The 27,889-nt window shown below is 41.1% G+C and overlaps 1 protein-coding gene across 1 annotated transcript; it reads right to left on the reverse strand.

Moving 5' to 3' along the window:
* Window positions 1-27,514, reverse strand: kcnk9 (potassium channel, subfamily K, member 9). Its single transcript, XM_028399601.1, has 2 exons — window positions 26,902-27,514; window positions 1-1,061 (listed from the first exon to the last, which is right to left on the reverse strand). Exons 1-2 carry the CDS (start codon window positions 27,512-27,514, stop codon window positions 178-180), a joined length of 1,497 nt encoding a protein of 498 aa, XP_028255402.1. The 3' UTR covers window positions 1-177.
* Window positions 27,515-27,889: the final 375 nt, after the last annotated feature.

The raw sequence follows: 27,889 nt of genomic DNA on the forward strand, positions 1-27,889 counted from the left end.
GACATCCATGCTTCATGCTTTACATCCCGTTGTTGTGTCCACGCCGAAGTCTCTTCCCATGAATACTTATATTACATACAACCAAACCAGGAAAAAGTGCTGAAATAAGATTTGGTAAGGAGCAGCATTGGAAATGTTTGACCTTGTGTATAAAACTGGTTTGTCCTTGTGAGGGGTTCAGATAGATTTCCTTCTCTTCATGAGCTGGTGATTGTCCGTGAAGCTGTGGAGACCCGGAGACACCGAGCTAATGGGCGAAGGGAAGAAGCTGTTTTTCAAGGTGCTGGGCGAGATCTCCTCGATCCTGTAGGAGACCGAGTGAAAGTACTGATTGGGGTTCAGCTGTGAGCTGAAGGAATTCTGATGGGAGAAGGCACAGCCCAGGCCTCCCATCCCTCCCCCAGAGCTGCCGAAGTCATGCGAGTGGTAGTGCATACAGGAGCACACTGACTGCAAATCTGTCACTTCCGCTCGGTACGGCTGGCGCCGCCGCCGTCCCCGCTGCAGCGTTTCATCCTGAATGTGGATGATCATGCTGTTCCGATTTCCGGCTAGCGAGGCCCGTTCTTCGGCGTCCCGACGTTCATCCTCACTGTTCATAGTGAGGAACCGGAGCACCACCAGGTTGAGGAAGGCCCCAATGACTGTCAGGCCCACCAAAATATACATGAAGCTAAAGGCCACATACAGGGGCTTCTTCTGAAGGGCCCGGTTCTTTTGAAGGGCCACAAAGTCCCCAAAGCCTATAGTTGTTAATGTGATAAAGCAGTAATAGTAAGACTGGAAGAAGCTCCAGTCCTCGTAATGAGAGAAAGCAGCGGCTCCGATGCACAGCGTGCCAATGCAGGAGAAAAATCCCACGGTCACCATGTTCTCCATGGACACGTCAGTGATTCTCATACCACAGCACTTCTTGATGCGTTTAAGGAGGTACTTGACAAAAGTGTTCATCCTCTCACCCAGACTTTGGAACATAACAAGGGTCAAAGGGATTCCCAGGACCGCATAAAACATGCAGAAGGCCTTCCCGGCATCGGTTCCCGGTGCTGCATGCCCATAACCTGGAAAAAGAAAGCGGAGAAGTTAGTGGAAGATTTTTTGGGGAAACAATATTGTACGTCTACTCAGCCTTTGTTTACAAACATGACCAAGCAAGAACTCTCCCTATTAGTCTGAAAACACTGCCAAAAAGGTATTGGGTAGGTGAATGCCACAGAAATGTGTCCCCTCATTAATCTTATTATGGGAGGGGGAGGGGCATCCAATTAGTCAGAAGTTTCCGGTGAGGTAGAAGAGTTTGGAGTAAGGGATTGGAAAGAAGTCATGGGGGAGCCAGTGAAGCTTTTAGCTTAATTACACTTTATCTTTAGACCACAAGCTGCTGACTCACACATAAACAGACTTTTGAAAATCAACCTTTGGGGCCTAACAATAGGACTCATTCACTATATCAATTTAATTTTTTAAATGCAGCATAAATGATTTGATGTGCGCAGCGACATATATTTACTTCAGAGATTACAGCATGAATGAAGCCTGCTGCTCTTGAATACACAGGCCTTTAAAAAAAGTGTCTTATTGATTATCTCTTCTCTAGCACAGCCCATAACTGTGAGTATTAAACACCCAAATCATAGCCAAGAAACACCCACCATCAGTTGGCATGTGAATCACTTCAATAACTCCCTTCCAAAAAGAGACATCATATTTTTGGTGCGATGTACAACATTTTGTTTTTCCTGTTATTTATTTATTTATGTATTTATCTGCATGTCTTGAACAGGTTCTGTGTTCAAATATTGATCCTGTGTTCCTCACATATGGCTGTCCACCCACACCAGGATGTGTTTAGTTATGCACTTTAAGAAAATGGGAAAGAAAAGAAACTTACTGTATGTACAGTGTATGTGAACCCTGTCAAATATTCTAAATTTCTTAATAAATAGGAACTATGACATCAGCAGATCTTCACACAAATCACCCATGAGAGACAAAAGAATGTAAACCTTTGCCTATGGTATCTGATGTGACTGCTGAACAGTTGTTAAGCCTCTTTTTTTCCTTTGTAAGCAACACCAGAGATATTTTAGTTTATTTTAGTTTCATGATCAAACATGTGATACTGGATCATTTTACTTAATACATAAGAGGCAAAGTATCATTGGCTGATGTTTGGGGTCACATTTATGCAGAAATATCAAATAAATATAAAATTCACCACTGTACTTATGTATTATGTGTATAATCTACCTGAGTTCTGATCAAAGCTTAAAAGCAGTATTGTGTTTAAAAATTTCTTTTGATTTTTTTTTTTAGTTTTACATCAGAGTTCACAACCTTTTATTTTAATTGAATTACATATCAGCCAATGCTTAAATGTAAGTATATAAAAGGCCTTCTTCATACTTACAACTACACTGTTATAGCCTCTCTTTTTAGCAAGTGTCTTGACACAGGCTAACTCAGTCACCAACAGGATGGCTTTCTGCTGACACTCCCAAACCATAAACAGTCTTGTGACTTCACACACTGTGCACTGATTGGTCTGAACCAGTGCTGTTCGGGGACAAATGCACAGCATGAAGCCTGTGAAGACAAAGATACTATACTACTTCTAAGATACTATAGATCTAATGCCATTAAAACCAAACTAAAAACTGCACTAAACCTTCTGTGATATGCACTGCATTCTCTTAATGTATAAATTTAAAGTAAGCTAAGTGAAGCTAATGTTCTGAGCTTAGTGTGCCACACCACAAGCCCGTCCCCACAGCAGCAACCTAACCATGGTTTCAATACGAAGCATGGCATTGGTGTGTATTACTACACACCTGAAAGATACATAGATCTCCTGCTGAGTTAGTAAAGACACAAACACAGCAAAAAGATGAGTGAATATATATTGTGTATAAATTCCAACTGCTCCAAGCACTGGCCAAGACAACAATAAAAAGAGAGGCCACTGTGTTTGAACAATGCAAACCAATTGAAACGACATTATTATTAAATGCGAACAGAATTATGAGTTAAAATACTTTTACATGAATCTGTGAAAAAACTTATCTATTATACAATAAAAGAAAACTGATGATACATTCCTCTGTAGCCTTGTTGCTATCTGCAGGAAAACAACAATTAGAGATCATATCTCAGGTTTAGTATCAAGGTGGCTGGGTAATTCACAGGAAAATCTGAAGAAGGGATTGGCCTCTGATTCTTGTTTCTTTCAAAGAATAAGTGGAATTTGAGAACAAAACACGAAATATATCAATAACTTTCACGTCCAGATTGAACCGATCACACACAGATGTGATGTCACTGTTCATGTGGAACACAAGTAAAACTCTTCTTCTTTTGTCTGAATATATCAAACACTGAGACACACTTTTAAGCATAGGTGTTTGTTTTTAAATGCAATGTAAAAAAATGTTGGTCCTTGAAGTTTAAGTTGTGTTCTGATTGCAAATGAGCTGAAGGAATTCATCATTTCCTTGCAGGGTACGCACAAAGGGAGAGCAGTCGCAGCCAACAGAATGAACACATGACCCACTCATGCAAAGATAGCATGTTCAAAGGTGATCTTGTGGCTTATTAATCCTCTTAGAAAAACAAAATTCATTCTAATTCTTTTCTTAATACAAGAAAAAAACTGAAAATAAAGATGCAGGAAAACAGGCTGTTACTTCCCCAAAAAGTGTCAGACTGTTATAATTACATCTCAGGACAGATTTGTACATGCAGCCATCTGTCTTATCATGCTCACATTAATTGGTATTGATTCTTATTGCTTACATTTGTTCTTGTGAGTGATTAGGACATAATCAGAATCAGAATCGTGTTTATTGCCATGTAAGTGAAGGGGGTTCACATTACTAGGAATTTGCCTTAGTGATTGGTGCATACAAAGAACATATAATAATTAACATGAACTGTAATGAATTACAGTTGGAGCTTTGACAGAACGACAGCTTTCATTTCATTTGCAGGCCACAAATGTAGTCTGCAGATAATCTTTTGTGTGTGTTGTGCGATCAGACCAGAGCGTGTTTGATATCGATTCAACAATATGTGCGTAAGCATATTAAAAAACCTTCTTGTTGCAAAGATGGGCTTTAAAGCATCCATGAAAGTTCAGCTGTACAGGAGGTGATTTTGAATGATATTATAATTATACATAAATATGGGTGAGCATCCCCTTTCACTTCCTGTCACTTTTCTCTTCATGGCCTGCGAGCAGACAACATCAACCAGATGCCACAATTTCATCTGTTACAAAGTAAGTGGTCATGAGTGTATAGGCTGCGCCTTATGTGTCTGCATGTTTGTCTACACATTACAGGAAATATTTCTGGGGCAAATATTTCTACCAGCCTGTTCTCACCAGGAAGGCATAACATGAAATCCATATTACAGTTTTTGTAAACAGGATGTGGCATGTTGTTCTGGCTGCATCTCATCATGTTCATCGGAAAACAGTTGAGATTGCATCAAAATGGCGACCTTGCCAGAGTAAAGAGTTTGTCTTTTAAATTGTCTTTAAGGTTATGAACTCATGTGTTTTAAGATGATCCTAAACCCCTTACCCTGTTTTTAATGCCTGACCTTAACCACAATTTTGTTTATGCTTAAGTTCATCCATCCATTATCTGATCCTGCTTCGTCCTGCAGTGCAGGATCACAGGGGGATAGAGCCTATCCCAGCTATCTACAGGTGAGAGGCAGGGTACACCCTGGACAGGTCACCAGTCCATCACAGGGCAACATACAGACAGACAACCATTCACACTCACAACTACGGGCAATTAGAGTGAAAAATTGACCTAACAAGCAGGTCTTTAGAATGTGGGAGGAAGCCGGGGCACCCAAAGAAAACTTATGGAGGCACAGGGAGAACATGCAAACTCCACACAAAGAGATGATGATTAAAAATAATTACTAAGCACGGATGAAAATAAAACTAAACGAGTGAATACAAAACAGCTCACAGTGTCAGGGGGTTTGCATGTACCCTACCATCCCCCAACCTGCCTCCTAACACAGACGTTAGCTGCTTTTGATCAGAGTGCATGATCCATTAGCATAAATGTTGCCATGTGTCATATCTGGGTGGATGTATCATCAACCATGTGGTGTTTCATTTGAGGTGTCAGACATGTCGATTTCTTCACATAATGTGGATGCCGTTAATTGATTTGTTATTTTTCAAACTTATTAAACTAGGTTTTCTGCATCTTCCACCTTAAAAAGGTGAGAGCATAAGCTCTCATGCTTCATCAGTGTCCTTATATCCATGGAAATATAAATACATGTTGATTAAGAGGGATTTTCTGGGCTGTAGAAGGATGATCTATGGGCCTACGGAGTGGATATTAACTTGTGAAAGTAATCTTTGACATTTATCTTATCAAATAATGTCCACTGTCCATCATTGATTTACACAAGATGATACATTTAAGATCCTCTGAAAGGAGAAGCTCCATATTTCACAACTACAGTTATTACAGAGCAAAGAATGTAATTGTCAATTGTAGCATAATCTACTCCGGAGCAAGTTTCTTGAAGTATTTCGTTTGATGTGGTGGACGGGGGATGTGTGGTTTTCTGCCGCGGCGCCGCGCTGTGTAATCTGTTTGTCCTGTTATAATGACTCTATTATCTGCTGTTGTCTTGGGAACAGACATATTTGCTCTGCCACACAGAGCCCTGCCATGCACAGGTGCTTTTGTGTGAACAGGTGAACATTTGTGTGAGAGACAGTGTGTGTAGTGCACAGCAGTAAGAGAATCACACTCCTTAATGAATTATAAAAGCACAAGATGAGGCCGTCACTCAAATATCACATAAGGTGCATTTTTGAAAATGGAGGTTTATGTTGAGCTAGTAGGAGCTCCTGGAGAGGAAAGAAAGATGACAAGTGACACATTTTCAATTTGTATTCTCCAACAAGCTGCTGCAGCAGGCAAGATTTGTTTGTAAAAAAAAAAACACACACACACACAAGTCTTATCAGGCAGAAGCACAAAGTGTGTCTGCAACAGAGAAGAGATCACAATGCATTAATCAGAATGCTGCAAATTCTGCCAAATGGAAATCTGATGCTCACATAAAAAACTCATAAAAATAAATGTTTGATTATAATAAAACAATATAACAAGTGATTTCTTTAATAAGACAGACACATTTTTAATTATTTGCAGCATTGCTACAAAAGCCTAACGTTCCAAAGTCAATTAAAAATAAATCTGTTGGGCATCTGTTAGCAGGATGTAAACAGACACATTTCCTGTGTGTTTTCTTAAATCCAGTGCTCTCCTTTTTTTTCTTTCTTTCTGTATCACTGCACATCTGTTGAGTCAGTCTTCAAATGTTTGAACAAACCAGAGTGGGAAGTGTGATAACACGTCGACACAAAGGTGCCTCCTGAAAATAGAGCTGGTGTCACTCGGAGTGGGAGGAGGGATAAAAGCTGTAGCTCAACATGCTTTCATGTCACAATCTGAATTCTACATCCCAGTGGTTACTATTAAATTAGTCCCATATGTCAAAACCCCAACACACTGACACACACGGAATGGACATCTTAGTAGGCTATCTTAGTATGGATGTGTGATGTGATGATACACAATTAATCTAGCAGTTATTTCATCTTCTGATTTTAATACCTAAAGTGTTAGCAAGGGCTAAAATATCTAAATAAATGATGACTTCAGCAACAAATACCATATTTCTGCCATGTTTGTCTTTTTCTTTTTCTTCTTACCACAAGGTTTGACTGATTATTGTGATTGCACCGTCTTCTTCTATGATGCCTGCTGATTGAGAATTAAGGCTACCAGCTCTATATATTCCTTACAATATAGTGGCACATCTTCAAAAGGGTGATTAGAGTTATTGAAATGAACAGTGTTTACATTGCCGTAATTCTGCTGTAGAAGTGTCAATAAGTGCAGGTAAAAAAACTACAGATCAGGTTTCCGGCCATCACCATGGTAACCAAGAAAATGGGAGAAAGGCTTGTTGTAAATGGAATATATTTGCTCTGTATTTTCTGTGTGTCTTAACCATTGACAGTATAAACTACGGACAGAGCTTCCGTGACGTCACCCGTTTGTTTCTGAAAAGCCATTTTGAGGCTCGGTGGGAGGCTCCAGGATGCTCCAACCGCCGCCAGTTTTGACACTTCCGCATGGGCTTTAAGTCTGCGCCCCAGAGGTTGCCGCTTAGTCTTAAGTTTAAGCATGATGGTTTCCTGAAGTAATTTTGGTGTCCATGTCCAAACAGCAACTGAAAACAAAAGTAGTAGAAAATAGTTCTCTGTCATATGTCACTCATATGTGTTGGAATAGGATGAATTTGGTATAATTTCTGGATCTAAATGCTTGACATCATAACTATCTGTAAGGAGGGAATTGCAGCACACCCTACAGGCAAGGGGCTGTAATTGCAAGGACAAGAAAACTATAAACTTGGTTCTAAAATTGGCCATTGAAATAATACAAAAATCATCTGGAATAGTGCACATCATTTGGTATTAGGCCATCATATTGACTCACCGCCAGCATAATGGCTACCATAGGTGAAAGCAGTCCAGTTAACAGTATGTTATTATTCAAGAGCATTAATGTCAACATCATTGTTGCACTACAGTAGGTAGTTAAACCAGATCAACAACTGTAAATCCATCCTCTGGGGAACATCAGTGTCTCCTTACTATGTCGTGGAAATCATAACCAACTATCTGACAGACTATTATTAAATACTTACTGTTGACAATCAAAAAGTAGATTCTGCATCTAATTAAAATGATTTAAAAAAAAACCACAGACATCTTTGTGCCGCACTTTGCGTGCTGTCACATCCAGAAGTGCCTAATGTAGCTCACATTTATGAATATACTGTAGCAGCTTTCATCATAAACGGTATGACTCAACCTTTGTTTGGCTCCAATCCACTTTACTATGACTTATTTTCAATGTCTGCCCACACCCACAGTGTCAGCTCCATATATGTCTGTGTGTGAGTAAGTGAGTGTGAGTCATTCTTGCTCAAATTTAAAATTGACACAGCTGGCAGCCTAAATCCAATTATTATATCATTCTATTATTATATTGTGAATATTTCATTTTTTTCTGCTACTGGAAGTAAGTAAGGAGCATCACAGGGTCACGGAGTGCTTTAATGAATTAACCAAGAGCCTTCTTTGATGGACAGACTCATTAATTAATATTAGTCTTTAAACCAAATATAGATTAAATACAAATAGCCTATATTATATTTATCATTCAGTCTGGATGTTGTTGTGCTATTCAACAACCTGTTATCACAACACAATGGCTAGTCCATCTACCTGTTATTGTCCCATAAATAGCTATTATCACCCACTTATTATCATCCTGTAAAAATCAGTATGTTTTATAGATGTGTTAAAAGCCCAGGGTTCAACTCTCACTGGTTTGGGACATTCATTGTTTCCATTTGCATGCATTATTAATGTGGAAACAGTGTTTAATATTCATAAAAGTAATAAAAAGAAACAAAAAACATGGGTGACATTTTGTAAACATTTGATTGTCTAAACACATCTTTTTTTTTTTATCAGACTGCCGTCGGGCAGTCTCCCTGTGCTTTTCATTTATTTCCACATGTAGCTGGTTATATAATACATATCATCCATAATTCATAACACTATCAAGGTAGTCCCTCATTAGCACCCACACACACAGAGGCTGGATAGTTACTCTACAAGTGTCGAGCAGTTGCTTAAACCAACGCCTTGTGCTTCTTTGATCCGCGGGTTAATCTGCCTTGTGTTATTTCAGGTGCCCCAGTGGCATTAATTGCTACAGGCCGTGGCATTTTAATGAAAGTCAAGAAGAGCAGGGAGCACAGAGGTGAGAACACCTTGTTCAGTCTCCACACCACAGCGCCACAACAAGAGCTGTGTGTGTGTCTGGGAAGCGGGAATGCCATGGTTACCTACAACAAGTCCTTTCATTATCAGGGCTTTTAAAAAGTCTCCAGACAATTCCATTTTATTATGGTTATGGGCTTTCACCTGCTGCTCATCTTAACTCTATTGTTAAGGTAAAAATGTCAAATCCTACACACCGTCATCAACAGGCAATTCCACCGATATCTTGCAATGCCTGCCAGCAGCATGGAAAGATCACATTTACATTTTATGTGTTTTGTCCAACACTGTGTGCTATTCTGTGGGAGCATACTGACATAAAGTAGATTCACCTTATAGGGATAGTATTCAATATCCTGAGATGGAGAAAAAGGGCTTCAGTCACTGAGAGTGTGATGCACTTTCACCACCTGCCTTCCCCATTCATGTCTTTTAGTTTAGGTCCCCATGTTTCCTTCTGTCTCATGTAGAACTATTTAATAACAGTATTTATTAGGGCTAATCTCCTCCTATCTGAAGAACAAACTGGTTCTTTTTCTTTTAAAACTTTGGCACCTTAGATTTCTCAGAACAAATTGTAACATCAGTGGCACATATTGTGACCTCCCTGACTGTTCACACAAGCAAATAATGCTTGTGTTGATACAAAGTCACATGAATGCATTAAATTTGCAATATGCACTTATAGTCACTTAAATGGTAGAGAGACACAAAAACCAAAATGGTGGAAAAGGTGGGGTACAGGCCCCCAGTTTATGACAAGGTTAACACTACACTCAGACCTTGGGCCACCTAAGGCATCAAGAGTCCCTAATTAATCCAAAAATGCATTTTTGATATGTGGTAGTAAGCCAGAGCTACCCATGAAGGCAGATATTTAATGCTCTTTTGTTTTGAAAGGGTTAAACCACACCACAATAAACACATGTCAAACTTTCCTATCTGCAACAAGCTTCTCTTCTCTTTTTATTATTTTGGTTGCCATGGTGACAAGACACATTTTGTATAGACTTCAATCACAAGGCCACAGGAGGGCAACAGCCATGGAAACGTTGGCTGTTTTAGTCTAAGAGAGATTGAAACAGTAAGCAATAAGAGAATTGAAGCAGAACTATGTGGTTGGTACTCCGACTGCATTCTAATTTCACCATTTCCTGTCTGGGAAGTCAGAGAAATGTTCAAGGTCAGGGCATCAGCATTGGACTGCATACAGTAGCAATTAGGGGTAAATAAACAAGAATGGATTCTGTACATGTGGGGTCATTTTGTATTTATCTGCTGAACAGTCCAACAGTCTCGCCTCACAACTGTACTCTCATTTGCTCAGAATCGGCAAGGCAGAGGCTATATAAAGAGGTGCCAACAGCTGAGCAGCCTGAACAATAACACTGATAATCCACAGGATTGCCTGTGGATGTCGGATTCTGCAGCTCCTGAGAGAATTTCGAGATTCCTCAAATCTTGAGGTGTGTATACTGGGTGTGTAATCTGTCTCATAAGTATATGTCCTGTTACGTCAATCCTGACTGAAGATCTCTCTGTGACAGCAGCATCTTTTGTTCCATGAATGGTGAGACGGGCTCATGAACAGTGATACCCTGGTGAATCTGAGCAGCAGTGCAAGATTCAGCAGGAGGCGCAACAAACAAACCCCCGAGGCCATAAAGAACAGACACCAACAGACACACGTTGCTAAGGTATGGGATACATTGCATGTGTGAGGCAAGAGTTGCCATCGCCAAGTATGGTAATGAGAAAAGAAGCTATTATGGCAGAGGGAGGAACAGCACTACACCTCATTAACTTACAGTCTAACACCAGTGGAGACTTTTTCAGATTCTACACATTCACAGTAAAGCTGTAAGTGTAGAAAGACTGCTACCTTATATTCATGCTAATCAAAAGGAGTTATAGGCTCATAGATTATTTCCATAAATTGACCAGGTCACTTGACACCTAAGTAAAAATAGCCTTTATTCTGAGCTGCTACACAGAGCATTTAAAAAATGAGGGACCATTTCACATACTGTATCACTGTAATATCATTTTTGGATGTAGAAAAATTGCTAATGAAGGACTTGCTTCTTCCACTACATTTCCACTGTGGTATGCAACACCCATTTAACACTGGTTGAGCTTTTAGACTGCAGATCCCAACACTTTCTCACAGATAAACACTATAAACAAACTTCAGATTTGGACAAGGTGGACAGGTTTGTCTCCAATAATGTTCTAGTCCTTTTACTTTAGGAACACACAATATTATTGGCATATATGGGCCTTAACATAAGTAATCCAACATGATGGAGATACCCCCAGATAGGCTGACTAATGTTCACTGTGTCCCCTGTGGATTCTCAGAAAATGACATTATTACATCAGTGAGTGTGTGAAAGAGACAAATCTGACTGTGCTAGCATTGTTGCTGTCATCTACTGGAAGTCTTTCTATACATGTTTCATTATCTAATTCAATAAATTAAATTCAAAAAATCCCAATGTATGGGTATCAGCAGCAACACCTGGTAGTGGCAGCAGTTCAGTTCAGGATGAAACATCCATTTTGTCAGATTTTAAATAGACTTGCTGACAAAATCGCAGGTGTATGCATAACTTCTTCTGCATCTGTATATTTTTAATGTATGCAGCGGAGTGACTAGCATTTATTCCAGGTGAGCTGGACCAGTCTACCTGACCGACTTGATATTACAGCTTCTCTCTCAGCTCGATTAGCAGCTAGAAACGTTTTCTCTCCAGGCTGATCTGCTGCTTAGAAACGTTTAATCCACATATAGAGCAACAACAAAAGTCATCACCTCCATTTTTAGTCAGAATCTCAGTTGTGGTGCACAGCTGAATTATTTATCAGTCCTTTCTTGTTGTTCTCTCTCTGCTTATAATGTCTCAGTAAAGCTGCTGCTGAGGCCAAAATTATACCAGCTGTCTGTGGTCATGCTGAAAGCCACTTTAAACACATTTAGCAGGCACATGCTGCAGGAGCAATTCTTGTATCCTCCACCAGTGAGAGAAACCTCCTCTGTTTAGTTTTTACCTCACACAGATTTAAATATCAATATGTGTATATGTTTATTTTTCTGACACGCATATGCATTCAGTCACACACACGCACAGAGGACTCAGAGGTCGACCTGAGGAAAAACTACTAATCAGCAATGAGTCACTTTATCAGATAATCCTTGTAGCACCCTACTTCTGTTTTTACTACCAGCATAACGCTGTTTTTTTTGGTAATAAATACCACAAGTGTTGACCAAGGTGACTCATGCTCCTGTCACCTTCAAGGCAAATCATAATTCCATATTTTATTTGATAGGATGTTTCACTAATTCTCCTCTTTAAATGCATGCTGTGAGGTGTATCCCTCTGAAGACCGTCTGTGTCTGTCCTAAGACTGTGATCGAGCTACTACAGGATCTCCAATGATAAACCCGAGCAGAGGAGTTTACTACACAATGGTCAGCTGTCAGAAGCACCCCGAGCCCACAAGAGACTCACAGCAGGCCACTAAAGACAGAAGGGGTTCTACGCTTTTATGAGGATCAGTGTGAAAATTTAGCAAAATACAATCTTTTAAAAAAGATCAATGACCTTACACACTTTAAACAGAATGGATGCAGCTCTGTAAATTGTTATTTGCAATATGTGGTCCTGGCTAAACGGAGGGCCACTGATGCATGAAATGGACTAATTACTGGGGCTAATGTTGAGCTAGCCATTAAGGGTAAAATCAGAATGGCTCACTGTAATATTTTTATTAGCAGACCACATCATTGATGAAATATTTAAAACATTCAGACCAGGCAAATTGCTAACATTGGCCAACCAATAGTAGGCTAATAGCACATAATTTGGGGTGACCAAAAAAAGGTCTAAAACTTAAAGAAAAGTGTGGGGGAAAAAAAAGAAGACATTTAAGTAAACATAAAAAAGAACTTTACTTACTACTTTGTTAAATGCCATTTAGTACAGGGGGAGCTGCATGGTTGGTCTTGACAGTAGCCATCAAAAACAAAAGCTATTTTCGAAAAATAGATAATCAAACTTGAAAGTTATTTCTCCAATAAATGGTTGAGGAAATGTCAATGGGCTGTCAATAAAGTAAAGGTCAGCAATTAGTGCTGTGCAGGGAGGCTTACTTTCTTAGCTGACAATTATGGCTGAGAGCTGTATGGATTTCTGCTTCATCCCTGCACCATGTTTCCACCTGATATAACAGCTGGAAACTAAAATGCTGCTGACTTCTGTCACAGTAACACAATTGCTTAGTTTTCAGTTACATTTTTTCAGATTTTATTAATGTCATTCAGAGTTTCCTTCTGGACCCCAAATTTTAGGTTAAATTGAAAGTGAGTTATAATTTATTTTATATTATTATTATTATTCTGGCTAATGAGCACGGGTATGGAGTTTGGATTCTGGCTTCACAGGCTCCATTAAACATTAAAGGTAGGGTAGGAGAATTTGAAAACTCAGTGAGAGTCAGCCAGATTTCAAAAATAAACACACGCCCCTTTCTCTCGGAGCTCACCCCGAAGCCACGTCTCCCAATCACATGGACGTGCATTACCTGAAGAGCTACGGTCTGTGACTTCGGCCATCATACGCCTACCTCTCTGGTGCGCGCAGAGTGACAACCAGCCAATACTCCGCACAGGGTCGGAGGATTGGCTGACGTTTTATAGCTTCCACAGATGATTAATATTCTTTGTTTAATGCGAAACTGCTGAACTAATCGGTTGCTGTCGGATTGTAAAGAGAAGTTACACTAATTTAACAAAAAATGCATCAGAATGAAATCTCCTACTCTACCTTTAAGCCTAAGAGTATTTCATTTTAGCTCAGTTTCTGGTCATTCTCACCTAGTGGTTTGGAGGACAAAAAACACGCCAGGTTAAGCTGGATTGTGTGTGATAGCCAGATGTGAAAATAGGTCTGAACATATCCAGCTTAAAGGCTATCCGGATACAATCCCACTCTAGCTGGATTGACTTTCTTCAGTGTGAACAGGGCTCAATAGGACCTATCTGTGGTCTCCATTTAAACCAACAAAACAACAAGCTGAAAAACACTCAAATTCTTTGTAAGCATGAAAGTTTCAATGCTTTGAACAACCCTTACATACACACACTTCAGGTGGACACATTCTGGACCCCTCTCCTCACATCTGCAAATTAAAACGTAAAAAAAAATGTATATAATAATATTTGCTATTGCATAGAGACACATACCGCTCTGAATGAGCTTCTGATGGGACTAATTGTAGTGGTGTGTTCTACCATCTCAACCAAAAAACCAAGGAAAACCTGCAGCACAGCAGCATCAGCTCTGCTCACTGTCATGACAGCTAAAGTGACAACTTGAAAGCATAATCTCCTCCTATAAAATGTCAATCGAAGTTCTGTAGAGAACATTACACTGAGTGCATTCTACAGCAGCTGTAGCTCAGGGTGGTCTTCACAGTCCTCCCATTAAGAGTTTCCTCAGATATTTAAAGTCACGTCGCATGTACATCCTGCAGCTGGCTCCTGGCAGGACTCTGGAGCTGTCCCAGGGCTGTCCCACTCTGTATCCCCCCGTTAGGCTTCACCTAATGAAGCTCATTGCCTGGCATCGGGAAATATGGCCGTTGAATGCTGCTAAGCAACAGGCACTCGTGCTGTTCTCACTAAAATCACCTCCCTGGAGAAACTGACACCACTTGGCCTGGTGTGCCCCTGCTGCCTCTCTGCCCACAGATGTGGATCAGGAAAATGTTTTGCGGTAGTCCCAAGGTCATCTCGAACTGAGTTTATTTTCTTTTTTTTTATGAGCCGGACATTTGTGATGTTCATCCTGGCAGGTCTGTGATTATGTTGAACTGCAGCTTGCAATAGTCAGTGTTGCCTCTTGGCTCCACATTAGAGCTTGTTGTCACATGGACTGGAAGCAAGGCTGCACACTGCCCTTCCTGTTTTCCACATACAACTTATATCTGAAATGAGTTTAGATAAGACAGATATTGATCCTGAGGGAAATTCATGTTTTTTAGAGCACATGTATATTTGTTATATTTTCACTGCATCAACATATTTGAGTGAGTAAATTCTGCCTATTATTAAAGGTGACACAACAAAATTTAAGTACACTTTATTTATCACACCTTCTAATCCATGAAATATGAATTAGAATTATACTAGAACTTCCTTTAGGAAGTGACAGATGGAACTATTTTTAAAAGCTGCGATACCTACAGCCTGCTGTGGATGCCTCTTAGACATAACAGAAACTCAACAGTTAAACACAAAACAATCTCCAAAAATCAGAGACAGTGACTTCACTGGGTTGGTTGCCAGTAGCTGGCATTAGCTAACCAGCAGTGACAGCTTTGACAACAGCAATACAAGGGAGACCCCATTTGTATTGTAGTGATGGATGTGACCTGCAAGTATGTCATCCTATGTAGGTGTCAACACAGCTAGTGTTTACACATCTAGGGCTTTTTCCGTGTCCGTGTATAAACCTATCATATGTCATATATGATACCGTAAATCACATGGTATCCTAGAAAACACTGAAGAAGTAGTTTACTGCATAGACCTATCTGCAAGCAGTCCTTAATGTCATGGTTTCAGCCAGGTCTTTTATTTTGTAGTTTATTTTCTGTTTATAGTAGTGTTAGTTTTACTAGTCACTTCCTGTTTTATTTTGAAACTCGATCTTCCCCTGGTGTTTCAGTTCTGTTTACTTCCCCTTCCTCATGTGTGCTCCCTTCCCCCTCCTGTGATTACTAATGTGCTTCACCTGTGTCCAATTGTCTTCCCGCCCTCCTGTGTATAAAGCCTGTGTGTTTCCTGCCCCTTGTTGCCAGTTCGTTTTGTGAGTTATCCTGCGACACAGCCGTCCAAGTAGCCTTCCGCTCTTGTGATTTCCCCCAGTGAGTTTTCCGAGTGAGTTTTGGAGTTTCTGAGTGAGTTTTGGAGTCCCTTGTGAATGAACTATTTTGGATCTGACTACTGTTCGTTGCCTTCGCCCCTTTGTGATACCTTTGCCTCGTGGACTGTACTCCTGTGTACTGATTACTGCTTTGGACTTTGACCACTGGTTTTTGCCTGTGCCCTTTTGGATACCTCTGCCTCGCGGACTGAACTTCTGTGTACCGAACCTTGTCTGTATTAAAACACTGAGAATTGCCTGATACTTCCGGCTCAGCTGCATTTGTGTCCTCCACCTTATATTAACCCTGACACTTAAGTCGCCAGCACATTTAGAACCACCATCCACCTTGATTTATTGTCCTTTAGTTAGATAGCCAGATAATGGTTTAACTTCAAAATCTGCATCATACCTGAGAGTCTTTGAAAAATAATATAGTGAGAAATTGATATTTTAACAGGATATTGGAGTTAAGTACACAAAGAAGTCCACCATAGAATGGCTTAGAGAGAAGAAATAAAAGGTTATGGAATGGCCTGGAGTCAATATTCCAGCAAATCTGAGCTTCTCTGCTCATCTAGTTAAAGGAATGTGACTTAAATAATCAAACATTGCAATAACAATTAAACATGCAGACACCTTTACAAACTGCAGGTGATGCTGTGAGAATTATATCACATACTCCTTTTTTTATTGTTTTATGTTTTCCCTAGCCTATGTAATTCTACTGCCACTGTGCTATCACACTGTATTTGCTTTTCTCCCTCCAGGGGTACCGCATTTAGTATCAGAGACATTACTCCTGTATCAAAAACGTTAGCAGACCACACACTGCGCACACAAGCCGCCGACGCTGATTTCATGCTGCTGTTCCATGGCAATAACTCATACAGGAGACCACACACTCCCACTCCTTCTACAGATGGAATAAAGTGGTTGTGATAAGACCGTGTGGGAGTGTATTACAGTGCAGAGCTACAGAGGGAAGATGATTGTCAGGGTCCAGCAGGAGAGAATTAACAGCAGGTGGTAGATATGGAGTAGTACTGGTCATCTGCACTCTTACTGTATATATGTTGACAGATTATATAGAATGCCCCCAGAGCATTTTGTGCTTGTTCTTTAAGGAAATAATATGCCAGGGAGGAATATAAGTGACTCCGGGAACACAGTGTATGAACATAACAATAAGATGAAATGTAAATCCTCCTTGTGTCTGAGTAGGAACACCCAGCTCAGTTTTGGCAGCATGGTACTGTGTCATCCTGACTCACAGCCCGGGATGGCCATAGTGCAGCAAAAATGTAACAAGCAAGCCAAAGGGTGATGTGAGGTAAATGTCACATCTTATGTTACACAGCCTTCTTCACTGTCAGACTGCTGAAAGTCATTTTATGATGAATATGAGTCAGTTCATATTGCAAAATATTCAGATTTACCCCCAAAATAAACATGTTTATTATGGTATTATAAGTATTATTTTTGAAAATCATCATTATTTTTTGTCTAATAATAAGTTCACTTCTTGCATCATTAGGTGTGTGACTGTGTTAAGTGACAGCCAGGTGCCAACTCACAATGCCTGCCCACCACAGCACCACTGGTGCTTCACCTTTTTGCCTCCATTTGGAGTTTAGGCAGACTATGATGCTGCCAACATGGCGACAGTTGGAGTCCCCTTACTGGTCTGCAACTAAGTGGCCCCACACACGACAAACTGTGATGCAGACTGACCTTTCTGTCCAAACCAGGAGCGATTCCAGCTACAGAAGCTCTTCTTCTCTGTCCTTAGGACACCTTTTTGGAGGTACTGACCACAACAAACCAGGAACACTCTGTGGTCATGTAGCCATTACAATGTGGCCCAAATTTCTGCCTGATATATCCCACTCACTGACAAATGCCATGATAACCAAATAGTCATTGTTGTTCACTTCACCTGTGTGGGTGATCAGTGTGTGTTATTTAGTTACTCAGCTCGTTGTGTCAGTACATGTTGACACAGTCATATACATACTGGCAAAGCAGAAAACACAACAATAGACAGAATGTGCTGTCAGAGAGCTTCAGCGGGTGCCAAATGATCTTTTATCCTAGACATTTCACTGTTGCTAACAGATCAGAAGATTTGCAGTTTACAGGGTGCATGTTTTATGCTTACTACTCCACAAACACAAATCTAAATTCCATTTGAGATGAAGCACTAACATGTAGACAGATGCTTTAAGTTTCATCTCATATTCACACTTAAAGTTGTATGAACCAAGAATTATCCATGAGGCTGTGTTCCTCGCATGTTAAACAACATGAATGTTATTTTGTGGTGTGTGTTTTCAGTGAGGGTACTGTACATGACAGAGCTTTGGATATATAAGATCCCATCAATATTTCAAAGAACTTATATCTGCATATTTAATAAGCCCACCACTGCATGAAAAGCCATGTTATGAATCTGGCTATAAGTGATTTACTGTATGCACTGCAGCTTTTTGGTTTGTATCTGTTCATGTTGGCACACAATGCTGTTACTGTGTGCTTATTTTATTAACTGCAATGTGAAGTATTCATGTTTAATTGAGCTTTTACACTGCTTAATTACTGCACACTGATTGGATTATACTCTAAAGCATGTTGTTTACATGTTACACCAAGGTGCTGAAGACCATGACTCCTCTCTGTGAGCTGGACTCTGTGAGAGTACAAAAAGACACCACAGTAATATCAAGGTACAACTCAAACTAGCTTATTTAACTCAAACACTCATTTAAGCCTGGATAAGACCCCCTATGCCACTGCTGTGCTCCACTCCAGAACAGATAGAATGGAGCACAGCGGCGCCACCACTTGAATCCTCTAAGAAACTCTAAAATGCTTCCTTTACCATCCCCAAACTTTTGTGGCCTTTCAGCTTTTGAACACAGTATCGGTTTCACTGTTGGTCACATGTCATTGACTTTGTGATGGATGAAATCAGTTGTACAGTAAAGAGAAGCTGGAGGTGTACAGTAAAAACTAACAGATTGTTTGTTATCTGCATCTTCCTCTCTTCATCCTCACTTATGATTTATCTTACAGAAGCCTGTGTACAAGTCATTCCCCTGCAGAGGCAACCAGTGAGACCAGTATGACACCACTAGAGCACCCTGAACACCCATAAGTCCCATAAAACAGAGATAATCTGTCTAATTATTGCATGCAAATGAGAAGACTAGAATGTAAAACCATTCATATAAATTACAGGCATTTCAGCTTCATTAAGTCTAGTGATGCTAAATGTGAGCTAAATGCTAACATTAGCATACACACTCAATGACAATGCTAATGTTCTGGTGAGAGGTAGCGAATACTCAATTCATCAGTTTTGTCACAGTAGATTAGCCTGTTAGCAAGCTAATGTTTGCTAATTAGCAGGCTCCAGAGGCTGAAGGAAACACCATTAGCTGTGCAGGTACATGGTTGTAAATCAAGACCTGATGAAAAAATGGATTACAATTTGTCCCAAGAAACACATGAGTGTAAAAAAAATAACAACAGAACCCTATGCTAAAGTCACAAAGGTCAGGGAAGTTATTGTATTCTAAGGCTCTGGTCCTACATTTCCCACAATGCACATCATCAGCTTTTTTGATGATGCCTATCATAATTATGACTAGCATATGACACTTTCTAAACTCCTTTGGTTTATAAATTTGTGCCTCCAAGCCAAACAATTATTCACAAAGCTGACATCATCGGGGTGATGGATGACATCACCAGGGCTATTTTCCACTTGGAAATGTTACATTCAGAGCTGCAGACACAATGATACAGCTGTGTTCACAGGCTGTTATACAATGAATAAACAGATGAGAACCAGAGGAAGAGTGCCCCTTTAAGATAAGGACCTATAAGAGTCTTTCATATCTCACATCATTTGTTTTTTTTCCCCAGGATAAAGCTAGAGGAGCAAACTGTGCTGCACACAGGGACCTTGCGTGCACAGTTTACCCTCTGAGCAGTGAAAACAGACCAGCCGGCTCCAAGAGCCACCGACTCCCACAGAGAGCATCAGCACCACAGGAACACATTCCCATCGATCTGTGTGGAGACCTCCATCAAGCTCCCGGTAGGACGCTCCGGCAAAGTGAAAATAATCTACTTGCTACAAAGTGCAAGTAAGGTTAATGGCTAAAATCATTTTTCAATAAGCAGGCAGACAGTATATTAACCGCTGTCTTGTTTTCAGAAGAAAGGCAAATACAAACACATTGTGAGGAATTGCAGAGAACAGCAGCTGCCCTAACAGCGACGTGTTCATTTACAGCACAGATTTGATCTCACAAAATTGGGGACACAGAAATCTCAAGTGAGCAAAACCACTAAACACTCCATTAATCATTAATACAACTTGCTGGATGCATCAAAGGTAATGCTGCACAGGTGCCAGGAGGATAAGAAGCAATCTACATGGATTTAGAAAAATGTCCTACTTGTTTTTTAATCAAGGTTCTTCCATTAAAGTGCTAAATCAAAACACTGTTAATCAAAAGGTGTAGACTGAAGTACTGAACTGCATGACAGTTGTGCAGATTTTCCTATAGCCCACTAATAATGTCAACAAAATGTTTGCAAGACTTGTTGATGAAGAGGATCGTCTGTCATTTAGGCATGCCAACATTAGTAACTAGTACGTGCAAATTAATGGGGAAATTGTTGTCTGGTTGCTGTTAGAACCTTCTGTTTGAACACTTGAGCCGCAACTACAGCACAACAACTGGATGGCATGAAATGGTGATGGAATGCAGCAGGGATGTTGAACAACAACAAAAAAAGTTGGACAATATCAATAAATCAGCAAAAATACTGCAAAGTCCACCTTTATCCAGCCTATAAATATCATAATGCATAATTGTTATGCAACCCAGAGTCATGCATTATAAATAAGTGGATCACCTGTATTATATTATTAATATGCTCAATCACTTTATTGACTGCTGCTTGAGAAAAGAAGTCATACAATCCGTTTGATTTACATAATCCATACTAAGTGATGGGAAACCAGCGGTATTACAGTCCATTTGTCATCAAGAAAACTGGAGGAGTGGGTGGCCTGGTTGACCCTGGTAGTGGCTGGGTGCTTTTTAGATGCTCAAATGAGTGTATGAACGACATGACATACAGGAGGAGGGAATAATTCCCCCACTTTAAGAACCTGTGATATTGCACAACATCTCCAATCAGCCCTTGTCAACGCGATGGATGGTGTGTGTACGAGCAAATAAACACACAACAATCACCGTCCACATGCTTCACATCTCCACGACTCCACCCAACAATCCCTGTTGAGATGACAGTGTTTACTATCGAAGCAGAAGATGACAGCTGACAAGAGGCAAAGTGCAGCTTTTAGCAGCCTTCGGCTGACGAGGAGGCACCAGACAAATCACAGAGGGCACCTGTTGTTTGCAAATGAATGCCCTAAAGACACAACACTACGTCCCTGCATATAGCATTTAATTTACATATGCTTTCCTGTGAGGCTAAATATGCATTTATTCTTTGAGTATATATGACATACAATAAATAAACATCAGGTTTAAAGTAAAAAAAAAAAACAAGGAGCATCCGGTCTCAAAGTATGAATTATAATGATAAATAGAGTGAATTGTGTACGATGTACTCTCATTGTACTGCCACACAAACTGGATGAAATGTTTAGACGCAGGTTAGCAGAAAGGCCTGCGCTGGAAGTGACTGTTGCTGCGTAGTGTAATGGAAACTGTGACTGGCACAATAGCTACGACAAAGACACGGCACCTGACTCATCTCCACAAAGCACCTTCATGAGGACGGACGGCTGACGGACTGATCTGGGGAGAACTCTGCTCACAAACTAAAAGCATTTATAGTAACTACTGCTTTCAAGCTATCAACTCATGGTAAGGAGTTTGGCTTGTAATATTCAAACACAATGCTTTACTATGTTGAAGTTGCACCAAACAATATACAGTATGTGACCAAAAGTAAACCTGATGATCTTTGAAAGTCAGCAAGCAATAGTTAGCATGTTTGACCAATTATAAGCATAAAAGGCATGAAAACATGTTCATCAACATTCAAAAATAATGTAGCCCCTTGTTAACATAAAACACGCCCATACGTGTCAACCATCTGTGGTTCAGCGATCTGCACATGGCTTGAAGCCAGGCGAGGCTGTAATTGTGTAACTTTGTGCTCTCAGAACTCTCTCCAGAGTCCAGCCGCCATACCAGATAATGACCAACAATCATTCCCAGATATTTAAAGGGGATAACCTTCATTGCAGAAATGTTAAAATTCATTTTGATTAAAGGAACAGTTTTGTTCATTTAACCGCTACTAGAAGCAAATATATTCGTGATTAAAAAGCAATTATGTTTTTGTGTGGCATTTTATGCGCCATTAAAGTGCTGCTCACGCTGATTAAACTTCATTAGTGTGGGAGAGTTTTGGTGCAACCTCTGAATCTTCATGGATATCAGTGCTGTCAGTCCTTTCCAGAACTCTACATATCTACTGAATATACACACGTTGATATTTCCAAACATTTAGCACAGATGACTTTTTCCTTTTATGCTCTCCTCAGTCTCCCGGCAGCAGGCAGGTATATACACGTACATGCTGCTGCACGCCATGGCTGCTTTTCTCTCCTGTTTCATTCGCCACATGCTGTCATCACTAAGTGTCACATTTGGTGCAATTAATCACAAGGAACAAATAGGGCCAGCTCCCAGGTCGGTGTGGACGGAGGGGAGGACACTTACAGCCTGACTATGGCAGATGAGATGGGACGCTCAAGACAGCTGGACTGACATGTGCTAACAGTGTCACAGCTGGGATCTGGTTTTTGGACCTCTGGCCATTTTTCCCCTTGATCACATTAGATGAGCTGCCACAGTCTGTGTTATCAGTCAGCTATGAATGATGTTACTGTAACTATACTGTTACTGCCACTATTATCTATAATTTGGTGAGATTTGGAAGGCATGACTTTGTATAATTAAGAAAACATCTAGCTGATATTGTATGTTGATCTTTATTTATGGGTACATAACTCAGGTATACTGAGGCAGAATCTTAGCATGAAGTAAACAGAGTGAGCTGCTTTGGAAAGATGTGTAAAGTCTTAATTTAGATCCATGAAAACAGAGAAGCTGCCTTCATTACTATTCTGATTTCTTTAGTGTCATAATTACACAGCACTTGTTTTGTTGGTGATTTATGGATCCAGAAATCTATTTCAATCAGTGGCCTTTATTTATGGTTGCTTGTATTTCATCGTGATCTTTGCGTCATGACAAACCCTGCTTGAAGCCCAACCTAACCAGCAATTATTAAGGATCAAACTCAACCATGAGTGACAACAAAAGTGAGCTAAAATAAAGCAAAGCAATTCTATCAGAAGGGACACAAACCCCAAGACTCCTGGGGGGAAGTCTGCTGTATAGGATTGGTACTACTAGTCATCTCTCCAACAACTTTACGCAAACTGTGACCTGATGACATCCTTATTATTGCTACTTCTAGCCCACTATTAGCACTACTGCATATAGGGATGTCCCGATCACGTGATCGGAAATCACGGGCCCGATTACACCATTTCAGACTCAATTGGAATTGGATGTTACCTCCCGATCAGGACTCAGATATATATTTATTAGGGCTGTCAAAGTTAATGCCTCCTTTACAGTATGCCTCTTTGCTTGTAGTGTAGGGGTATGGTAGTAGATAGTATTCAAGACCTTGATGACCCAATTTGGAACGGCCGAGGTATGTATAGTTTGCAGGCATGTGTAGTGGGCAGTTTGGCAAGGTAGCACATATGTGGAAATGCACAGTAGATGTGGCTGTGATGAACAGTCAGCACTGAGTGCTGTGGACACACACGCAGACAGTTTTGCTTGCAATAACAGGCAATTGTAGCATTGTAGCAACATTTATATGCCCTGCGAAGGTGCAGGACAGCACAGCCAGCATAGCATAAATGATAGCAGCGAGCGCCTTGCTATTTGCCTTTGTAGAGAACCCTAAAAGTATCGGATCGGGACTCAGTATCGGCAGATACTCCAAATCAAATAACTCGGACTCAAGGGTAAAAAAACCTGATTGGGACATCCCTAACTACAACCAATCTAGCTGCTGCTATTATTACACCATCTGCTACCTTAGTAGCCTACTGTTGGTACCATCATTACCACTGCAGCTATATGGTGCAATACAGCCAACATGGCCTCCACTACTACTAAATACAGGATCCTGTACTGATACCATTTCTACTAGTGCTACTGACAGCACTTCCCCCATTACTACTGTTTTAACTTGTTATTAACCAGTTTATTATGATGATAGAGTGTGCTATGATAATAATGGGAAAAGCTCTTCAGGTTTACAGTGAACATGCGATGAATGCATAAGGCTGAATGCTGAAAGCATTTACTGTATTGTTAAAATGATCCCAAGGTTGGCTATTGAGCGTTTGGTGCTATTTGTTCTGATGTATGTGTACATATCGGGCAGCAAGAGCGTAAGCACGGAAGCAACACATATCTTAATAGACATCTTTGTACCTTATTTTTACAGTCCCACATGATGACACTGAATTTAATTAGTTTCCACAAACAGCTCACAGTTGACACAGCTAAAATTGTTTCCTTATCTTTGCGACAGAGTTTCATTTCACACACAGCTACTTCCACTTTTAGTGGCCGAAATGATGATTTGAAAATCCATCAATCCGCTGCAGATTAACAAATCTGGTTTCGGTTATTCATAAAGACAATAACATCTCTTTTAGGTGTGAGGTGATAAATCTCATACTGTCTGTCAGAGGCACGCTGTGAGCAAGGGCCTTCCAGTAAAACACACACAGAGAAAGAAAAAACATCAAACTGCCTTAAGACACGGCTGGCTGGGTCAAACACCACCTGCAAATGATTCTTAGCTTTAGGTTTAACCTACTTGGAGTGCAGGATGAAATGGGTCTGCCTTATGAAGTCTGAAGTGACCGGCAAATCACAAAGACGATATCAAACTGACTTCAAGACACTTTCCTGGTGATTGTCTTAACTTTGCAGCCACACATAATGTCCCCAAGGCACTGAGAGAATTCCATCTGTCCAGATCTTAAAGTAATACCACCGAGAGTACCGGACATATTGTACCCGAGCAGATGAGTGTGTGTGAGGTAGAGACTTCACCCATTTTATTCTTTCCTAGTTTCTCTTTTCAGCCTTAAAGAAACAAAGTTTACTTCTGACCTGTCTGTGAACCATTCTAAAAACTAATTTATGTTCCTATTCTTAAACTATTTCCAAAATTTTCTTCAAAAACACAGATGCACTGGTTCAACATCAAAAACGTACAATTGTTGGGGGACTATTTTCAGCTGCGGATTAGGACACATTTGGTGAAAACGTGAACATAAGTGTGCATTTGGGATTAAGGAGCTACAGTGGTAGTAAGAAGTTCTTTTCAGGTATATTAGATAAAATCATCAGCTTATTTAATGTGCAATTAGGGGACCTTTCAAAATAAAAGCACCCACTTCCTTTCATTCCCAGCTTCAATGAAAACAACTGCGGGTCCTCTTGTTTAGGATTTCAGTCAAACAAGAGTCAAGTAAAGGTCATTCCAGCGCATGTGCGATGAAAACTCTGCCTTTCCTCCATTTTCAAAAACACTCGTTAAGAGCGTGATTATACATAACGATGTTATGTTTCCTACAGAGAGGCCGTACAGTAAATGTAACCACTTCACAGAACTTGAGTATTACAATGGCTCTCGTGGCTGTAGCCTAGAAACAACGGCGGATCCAACTTCTCTGCGCTGTGCGGTCGTCCCTTTTAAAGTGTTGCCTGGCAAACTAGAGGACAGGCCTTAGTGCATTAGACACCCTCGCGCCCACCCCCACCCCCATCACCATCATCACCACCTCCACCACCAGCAGCAGCTCAAAGTCCTCATCTTGAATTACAGCATCTGACTGCTGTAATGGAAAACACGCGTCTCTGTGGCCGCTGCGCAAAAGAAGTGACTGATCTAACTCAGCTGACTGAATTTGCCTCTTTTGCTAATTGTGCCAAACGCCTTTGTTTTTATTTAAATCCAATTATCTGCACGTCACGACAGCTTTGTTGTGGGGATTAAAATGCATTAAATGTGATGTGATTGCGGTGCGTAAAAGGAAAACACAAAGTTCAAACCTTCATAAAGCAAATGCACGAGGGTGAGAAGCCGTGGTGTGTGTTTTGTGGAAGTGGAAGGATTGTGCAGCTGATGCTATCAGACTGTAGTAAATTATTTGTCTGAAACCCCTGAGGATAAACACGTTATGTTAGTTGTTGAAAGTAAATCATGATGGGTGGAGCTGACATCACGTTTCAGTTGGTAAACTCCAGTCCTGCTTGCGGCTGAAGAGGAGGAGCTGTTCTTTCAGCACCACAACCGGTGTTGTGGTGCTGAAAGAACAGCTCCTCTGAGTTCAGCCGCTCCTTACATCCAGCCTTTCCCATACAGATACCCGGGGGATGTCTGACACCCCTCAGCTCGCTCTGTTCTCTCAGACTTTTTTTTTAGGCTGCCCCGGTGACGCACCGTCAAAAGTTACATTCTGTAGCCGCAGCAAAGGACATGATGCCTGTGCGCTCCGGCGTATCATCACTCTCACTGACTGTAGAAGTATATAATAATCCAAATATTCTCGTATGTTTGCACCGTGATGGTGGCACTGAGCTCCATCCTTGCAGCACACCTCCCCCCGCGGAGCACGGAGTGAGCGCTGCAACGTGTTGCTTACAAACTTTAAAGACTTGTTGTACAGTAGAAATGTCCCTGCTCATGTCTGACTGTATGTGCTCTGAATATGAACACGTGCTCCCTCCCTAACTGCAGCCTACAAACCGCTTTATAGCCTCGAAAACCTTAGTGTCCAGATAATAAACTGTGTCCTGTTGCGCAACAGTGTGTGGACCTGTGATGATTACAGAGGCTCGTTTACACTGATTTCACAGCCTGGGACTCAGGAAAGAGACTGAGGCTTACCTATTGTGGTTATAACCGTGATGGCAAAGTAAAATGACCCTGCGAATTTCCACTGCACCCCGGCTCTGTGGGGCTCAGCCTCCATGATGATGGTCTCCAGTTTGCGGTAATCATCCTCGCTGATGTTATATTTCCCCTGGAGACGCTTCTCCTCGGCTTCCAGCTGCTCTTTTTCGCGCATCTCGAAGTCGGACTCCAGGGCGTCAAAGACGGCGGCCCCAACGAGCAAGTATGTAAACGTGCAAATAATCAGGGACAAGGTCCGCACGTTTTGCCGCTTCATGGCCAACAGGAACCGGCGACCGAAGGGCTCATGTCCCCTCGGATTCCCCGGGAAGGCGCAGCAAGCGTGGGGATAGCCGTGTGGACAGCGCCTGGACGCGGAGGCGCAGAAAGGTGCGCTCCGGTGACTGTGGTCGCGGTGGACGCCGGAGTCGGAGCACCGGTGGAACTCCCCCGCCTTCTGGTGATCCCGGTGACAGACTTCAAGATCCTGCTCCTGGTTCGCGGAAAGACACAAGAGACTGCTCGAACGCCTGGACCAGGTGCCCTGCAGCCGAGAGACCCTGCGCAAGACCTGCCCAAACCAAGTCCTCCCGGTGCGTAGTGCCATCAACAAGCTGCTTCCAAGATCGCCTGTTGGTCTCTGGTCTCCTCAAGCGATTACCGATCAGAAGAAACGCTTCCAACCAAATAAATTAGCGCGGAGTGATTCTTTTCCCCCTTTCTTTCTCTCTTTGATGCGCCTCACTAACTTCAGTCTGTGAATCAAAATGTTCTGTAACTGGGCATCTTTCTGTAAGTTTCAGCTAAACAGCAACCTGTTCATTGTAACCTCATCAGCATTCAGGCTATTTTTAGCAGCCATTATCCATACAGGCAGAAAAAAACTCAATGTACTGTCCGTGAAATCCTCAAATCTTCCTCCCAAACAGCGGGCATCCTCATCAGAAATTTGCTGAGTCGTCCATAAGCATGGGGAATGGCG

The sequence above is a fragment of the Parambassis ranga genome, chromosome 2 (assembly GCF_900634625.1).
Source record: "Parambassis ranga chromosome 2, fParRan2.1, whole genome shotgun sequence".
NCBI lineage: Eukaryota > Metazoa > Chordata > Actinopteri > Ambassidae > Parambassis > Parambassis ranga.